Source organism: Antedon mediterranea, chromosome 1 (genome assembly GCF_964355755.1).
Source record: "Antedon mediterranea chromosome 1, ecAntMedi1.1, whole genome shotgun sequence".
In the NCBI taxonomy this organism is placed as follows: Eukaryota; Metazoa; Echinodermata; class Crinoidea; order Comatulida; family Antedonidae; genus Antedon; species Antedon mediterranea.
In genome coordinates, this window is record NC_092670.1 from 39,449,238 (window position 1) to 39,456,386 (window position 7,149).

Consider the following 7,149-nt stretch of genomic DNA (forward strand, 5'->3'; position numbering starts at 1 on the left):
AGAATGACATTCTAATGTCTGATTGGGCAGTTATGGCTGTTCCAATTTACCCCCTGGAGTGAAATATTGCCATTGTAGTGACAAAAAGTAACTAAAATCTCAGTTTTCAGCTTCAAAAATTTTAAAGAATTTTTTCCTTAATATGTTATTAACAATTATATTCTTCATTTGTGTATAAAGAAATTTGAATTCTTTCATGTCAACATTAATTTAAAATTGGCAAACATGTACACACCATGCTCTACTTGTTTCACTCCAGTCAGAGGGAGTAAGTAAGTCATATTCAACCATCCCCGACCAACAGAATTATGACAAAAGAAAATATGTTACAAAAATATATAAAGAAAATATCTGAAAAGATAATATATACAATTCATATTAAAAAAGTCCATTGAAAGCCATACTCAATATGGTCAGTTTCTCAATTCAGCTCAGTTAGCCTAATTAGGTGGGTTTCAGATGGAAGACATTTTTTATCTACCAAATTTTTCTTTTTTTTAAATGCACCATAATTAGTTATCTCCTATAATAAACAAATTTATATCCACTTATAATAATTTGTCAAAAAAATGTGTGTTTAATAAAAATGATTAATGGATATTTGTATTATTATACAGTTACATATACAAATTTAATTTAAAAATACCTTATTTATATTTTGTCCATAACTTTAGTACTGAGTAAACTTTATGTCCTAAAGTCTTGTTTTATGTTTTATGTCTTTTATTATTTTTAAAACGGCATATCACATAAACATTCTTACAATAATTACTTATTATGCAATTAAATTCAGTTAAATAAGTTTAATTTAACAAGCAGAAAAATGGTGTATTTTATATTACAATATATATTAAAATAAACATGTGTTTTTAAAACTTAAATAAAAATATTAAGTCAACATAATATTCCTTTTTATTTCTTTTCACAGGCTTCATCTTTCACACTTCAAATGTTTATTTTTGCATCAAAATTTTGCTCGAACAAATTTTTAATTTAAATCATTTTCAGCAAATGAATATTCAACGAGCTAGAGTACTGAATCTTAATGTGTTTACACATTCACTTTCCTCATGAATATTCAACAAGCTGCTGAAGTACTGAATCTTAATGTGTTTACACATTCACTTTTCTCATGAATATTCAAAAGCTGCTGGAGTACTGAATCTTAATGTGTATACACATTCACTTTCCTCATGAATATTCAACGATCTGCTAGAGTACTGAATCTTAATGTGTTTTCACATTCACTTTTCTCATGAATATTCAACAAGCTGCTGAAGTACTGAATCGTAATGTGTTTACACATTCACTTTTTTCATGAATATTCAACAAGCTGCTGGAGTACTGAATCTTAATGTCTATACACATTCACTTTCCTCATCATGAATATTCAACAAGCTGCTGAAGTACTGAATCTTAAAGGAAAGGAACACCCTAATATCTTACCTAACTATTATAAAAGTAACCCTACCAACTTAATATTCAGCACAATTTATGTTTAAATCGGATTTGTAGTTTTCTAGTAAACAGGATTTTAAAGCTGTTTTCAAGACATTTGAAAATCGCCATCTTGTGCTCATGGCAGCCTGTTTGTGACGTCAGATACGGCCGACGAAAATTTTAAGATTCGCGGTTGCATTCAGCGCTTCTATTGGCTAAGCGAATCCGCTAATATGATTGGCTAATAACGCGACATGCGGTCATGCAGGACGGCGATGACACGGTATGAGCATGCGCTGGCTTGGTAAACAAACCTTCGATCGATCTTTTCTTCTGCAAGCCAATTCGTAAATCTTTCAGCTATTGTTAATCTATTGTTACTTTTATTGCCTAGCTGTTTCAAACGGGATTTGGTAGGGGAATTAACTAGCAAACCTTCGAAACGGAGGCTGTTGGTTGACGATGCAGTGTCTACTTTATTTTCGTTCAACACGAGTTCTAGGCCTAGTAAGGCATACAGTACAGATACACTGGCCGAAAGTACACCATTCTTCGACGGCTTGTTATGCTCGAGAATGTTCTTCTTCTATTCTTTTTTCCTCATCAGCACGACGCAAAACTAACTCTCTTTCTGTATATTCTGGTTCCAAATTTTTTGAATTATAAAAACTCCAAGCCATATTCCGAAAATATTAGGTATGTTAGGCTATTTAATTGATTTTATTTATGGTTATATCCCGCACTTCCATATTGAAATACTGTACTAAGACGATGGGCGCTTGGATTTGCTTGAATGCGTCCACCTAATCTGACGTCACATAATTGCTCTTAACCTGTCAAAATGGCGCTGTTCAATTTCCGATATTTTGTCGTTTAAAAGTCTATTTTTTAACTAAATTGCTTACTATTGTACCTTGAACCATTGTAATCATGTTTTTATTACATTTATCTATAAGCACAGTGGCACATTTAGCCCAGGGTGTTCCTTTCCTTTAATGTGTATACACATTCACTTTTCTCATGAATATTCAACAAGCTGGTAAAGTACTGAATCTTAATGTGTATATACATTCACTTTCCTCATGAACATTCAACAAGCTGCTGAAGTACTGAATCTTAATGTGTGTACACATTCACTTTCCTCATGAATATTCAACAAGCTGCTGAAGTACTGAATCTTAATGTGTATACACATTCACTTTTCTCATGAATATTCAACAAGCTGCTGGAGTACTGAATCTTAATGTGTATACACATTCACTTTCCTCATGAATATTCAACAAGCTGGTAAAGTACTGAATCTTAATGTGTATACACATTCACTTTTCTCATGAATATTCAACAAGCTGCTGGAGTACTGAATCTTAATGTGTATACATTCACTTTTCTCATGAACATTCAACAAGCTGCTGAAGTACTGAATCTTAATGTGTATACACATTCACTTTTCTCATGAATATTCAACAAGCTGCTGGAGTACTGAATCTTAATGTGTATACATATTCACTTTCCTCATGAATATTCAACAAGCTGGTAAAGTACTGAATCTTAATGTGTATACACATTCACTTTTCTCATGAATATTCAACAAGCTGCTGAAGTACTGAATCTTAATGTGTATACACATTCACTTTTCTCATGAATATTCAACAAGCTGCTGGAGTACTGAATCTTAATGTGTATACACATTCACTTTCCTCATGAATATTCAACAAGCTGGTAAAGTACTGAATCTTAATGTGTATACACATTCACTTTTCTCATGAATATTCAACAAGCTGCTGGAGTACTGAATCTTAATGTGTATACATTCACTTTTCTCATGAATATTCAACAAGCTGCTGGAGTACTGAATCTTAATGTGTATACGCATTCACTCTCCTCATGAATATTCATTACATGGTCATTAAGCCCACATAAAAATTCAACCTGTAAAGAAAAAAGAAATTGTCAATGTCAGAATGATTCATATAATGTTATTTAAAAAAAATATTTTTCTTTTTTTCTGTTAAGAGTTAGTCATTCAACTCCAGTACTAAGCAAATGCAAAGATTAATATACAGTATTGTATAATATCAAAGAATATATATCACAAGAATGAGTAATCCGCGAAAGTGATTAAACACTAGTTTGTTAATAAATATGTATTATAAAATAGTTTACAATTGCAAAAACTATTATCATAATTCTATTTAATGTGACATGTATCATGTCTATTAAATCAAGTCTTATTTAGTATGTATACATCCGCCCTTATGAGGGCGGGCATCACTCTCTGGAGCTCTCTGTTACAAATTTCTCATGCAAAAATCGCGGAATACTCATTCTTGTGATATATATTCTTTGATAATATGAAGAATAATTCGTTTTTTGTTGAATATGCCATTTTATTGTCACCTAATAGTTATCCACTGTTACCAAAAATTTGATCGAAAAGAGAAATTTAATATGCTATTTGTTTGTGTATTATGTTTAAGTAGTTGTGGTTTTCCTTGTTTATTCTGTTATATTTGTTTAGGACCACAATGGAAATAAGTTTGCCGTCTCGGTACTTTTTTGTGTTTTTATCCTATTGATTTTATATCAGAATAAAGAAATAATAAATAAAGAAAATGTATTTATCTAAAAAACTGTAAATTTAAAGCAAAAAATAGTCAAATTGGCTGCCACGAAAGTGATTAACGTTATATTTAAAATACAAAATAATCTATTCAAAGTCTGATTTTATTAATCTTTATTTATCATGTTTTTGGGGGGACAATACATCTTTAATGTATCCTAATAACAATTCTACAGTCCCTTATTCCATAATACTCACCTGTGTTTTTCTTTGTACTCCCTCAGGGCAATGTCTAGAATCACCATTGACCATTACAACTATATTAGTACCATCTTTCTTATTTCCTTGGACGACCGTTCTACGTCCCATGTTATAGTAGAACTCCCCATTATCTTCTCTAACATACCGATATGGACACACAAGATAGTTACTTTTTGCAGTGTTATACTGGAAACACTCCTTACTTAACCTATAAAACTCTCCTTCTTTTCCATAAATCTGTTTTAAATATAAGAAAAAAACGTAATATTTTGTATTACCAGGATAGGAGATTTTTAAGTCCAATAGTTAGCATTTGAATTGTGATGACCTATGACCTGTTAGGCCCTGTTAATTCATTATGTGCATGTGTAGACACGACCTATGAACTGTTAATTCATTGTGTGCATGTGTGGACATGACCTATGAACTGTTAATTCATTGTGTGCATGTGTGGACACGACCTATGAACTATTAATTCATTGTGTGCATGTGTGGACATGACCTATGAACTGTTAATTCATTGTGTGCATGTGTGGACATGACCTATGAACTGTTAATTCATTGTGTGCATGTGTGGACATGACCTATGAACTGTTAATTCATTGTGTGCATGTGTGGACATGACCTATGAACTGTTAATTCATTGTGTGCATGTGTGGACATGACCTATGAACTGTTAATTCATTGTGTGCATGTGTGGACATGACCTATGAACTGTTAATTCATTGTGTGCATGTGTGGACATGACCTATGAACTGTTAATTCATTGTGTGCATGTGTGGACACGACCTATGAACTGTTATGCACTGTTAATTCATTGTGTGCATGTGTGGACATGAAGAGCTTGCTTACTGGATTCTATGACACAGTTTTGGCAGATTCTAGGTCCAGACGACGAACACAATAATGGGTAGGTCAAAAGTCGTCAGCTTTCACCCATTGAAAGCTTTCTACTGTTGTAACCATCAATGAGACAAGTCCTGTGATTGGTTAACTTACCCCATCTCTGTGTCCTTTTCCAGCCTCAACATACTTTTTCTTTAGTCTCATACCCAGTCGTTGTTGTGCACTTATATACTTGTGTTCAAATAAGTCTTTACACACGTTACCACATGGTGAGATTTCCAGACCTTTTACTGTTGGATTACCTAAATAAAGGGTGAACAAAATATAGTAGAATCCATCTTAAGCTCTGTCTACCTTATCAAACTAGTTTGATAAAAACAGTGTGATGTGTCCAAATATGGTAGTGATATGCCCAAATATGGTAGTGATATGATGTCATCATGTCCATATATGGGCACATAACATTTTTTTGTCACATAAAAGTTTGATAAGGTTGTAGACAGAGCTTTATATAATAACCTGCTCCAAAAAGTCTGGTTGTCAGTAGCATAAGAAATGAATGAACAAATAGTAAGTAATTAATAACTATATAGAAATGAGACCGGCGCTATATAATGTCATTGGTACATGCTAACCTTTGACCTTGTTAAGACTAAATGGTCTGTCCCACTCATCAGAACCATCACAACAGTCGCATATCCCATCATTCACTCTGCTTGCTACGATATACTCACCACTCCCTTGGCAGTAAAACCTGAAACATAATAAAAATTTATGAAATGAATTTAGAATGAAGTATTTTTTGGAGGGAACCCAATGATCCCCAAATACTAGACCACATTCGGTTTGTGATGACCTGATGACCTAGGAACTAGGCTCTGTCTACACTATCAAACTAATTTGACAAAAAAAGTGTGATGTGCCCAAATATGGTAGTGATATGCTTAAATATGGTAGTGATATGACATCATCATGTCCATATATGGGCACATCACAGTTTGTTGTCACAATTGAATGCTCCCTACAAGTGACTTATTGATGGCTGGTACTTTGCAGTGCAATAAGATTTCATTGGCTTCATTACCTTCCATTGGAGCAGGCTGATGTACCAGGCTCATCCGAACCGTCTTTGGTACAATCGCAATAATCATCATTTACACTTGCCCATGGTACAGTCTTACCATCAACAAAACACTGAAACCCACGGTTTGACTTGGGTCTATACAATTCTTTATCTTCTAAGCGAATTCCTCTCGGTACTTCAAAATCAAGTTCTGCCTTCCTTTGGTTCATCAATTCCAATTGTTTCTTGGAGTCCTTACTGATAATGCGCAAGATTAAGGCTTGGAATATGAAGTAGCAGATGGCCAGACCTAACAGCAAAGTGAGCCATTGAAGAGATCGACTTTTTTTACGTACAAATTTCATCATTCATCTAAATACAGTTCCTTCCATTGATAAATGATAACTTTGTCATAACTGTAAAATGAAATAATTATTTGTGATGAAACAATTACTGTATGGTTTTATTAAACATAAACATTCACAGAACAGATTTTGTTTAGAAAGATATTTAATTAAAAATGTCTATAATTATTATTAATCTAATCTTATTCTTAATGAGGATAAATAAAAAGGTTTTAATTATTTGTTTGGCTATATGAAATTATATTTATTAAAAGACAAATAGTCCATCCCTTTTTAGGCTATCTAGGGGTGGGACGGATTACTACTAAAGGCTTTTACCCTAGTACAAGGATCAGACTAGGCTATGTAGGCCTAGGCCCAGGCCTGGTGGGGGGGGGGGGGGCTGGGGTAGTAAGTAGCAGGCAAGCTAGCTATCCGAGGATAGGAGGCCTAACTTTTTAAAATTATAGCTCTGCTAAATTGATTAGTTTACATGGATTTCGTTTAGTTTTTATAATTGTATAAAATAAAAAGATAGGTATTAAAAAATCAAAAGAACATTATAAATCACATTATAAGCGCATACACGTCACGTACGTTGTTTACGTCGTCGAACCTCCTGTGCGCCGCCATAT

At 33.3% G+C, this 7,149-nt stretch overlaps 1 protein-coding gene across 2 annotated transcripts; it reads right to left on the reverse strand.

The window, feature by feature from the left end:
* Positions 1-2,858: 2,858 nt before the first annotated feature.
* LOC140039169 (uncharacterized) lies at positions 2,859-7,135 on the reverse strand. 2 transcript variants are annotated; one of them, XM_072084787.1, is made up of 6 exons: positions 7,112-7,135; positions 6,192-6,586; positions 5,842-5,861; positions 5,261-5,409; positions 4,259-4,498; positions 2,859-3,369 (listed from the first exon to the last, which is right to left on the reverse strand). In XM_072084787.1, exons 2-6 carry the CDS (start codon positions 6,536-6,538, stop codon positions 3,271-3,273), a joined length of 855 nt encoding a protein of 284 aa, XP_071940888.1. In that variant the 5' UTR covers positions 6,539-6,586; positions 7,112-7,135; the 3' UTR covers positions 2,859-3,270. The 2 variants fall into 2 exon arrangements, with proteins under 2 accessions (XP_071940888.1, XP_071940887.1); XM_072084786.1 differs by having other exon boundaries at positions 5,743-5,861.
* Positions 7,136-7,149: the final 14 nt, after the last annotated feature.

Coding starts and splice junctions, on each gene's coding strand:
- LOC140039169 (XM_072084786.1), bottom strand. CDS start 6,538: ATGATGAAATTTGTACGTAAAAAAAGTCGATCTCTTCAATGGCTCACT. Junction 5,410..5,742: donor TAGTCTTAACAAGGTCAAAG/GTTAGCATGTAC, acceptor CCCTTTATTTAG/GTAATCCAACAGTAAAAGGT. Junction 3,370..4,258: donor GAGTACAAAGAAAAACACAG/GTGAGTATTATG, acceptor TTTTCTTTACAG/GTTGAATTTTTATGTGGGCT.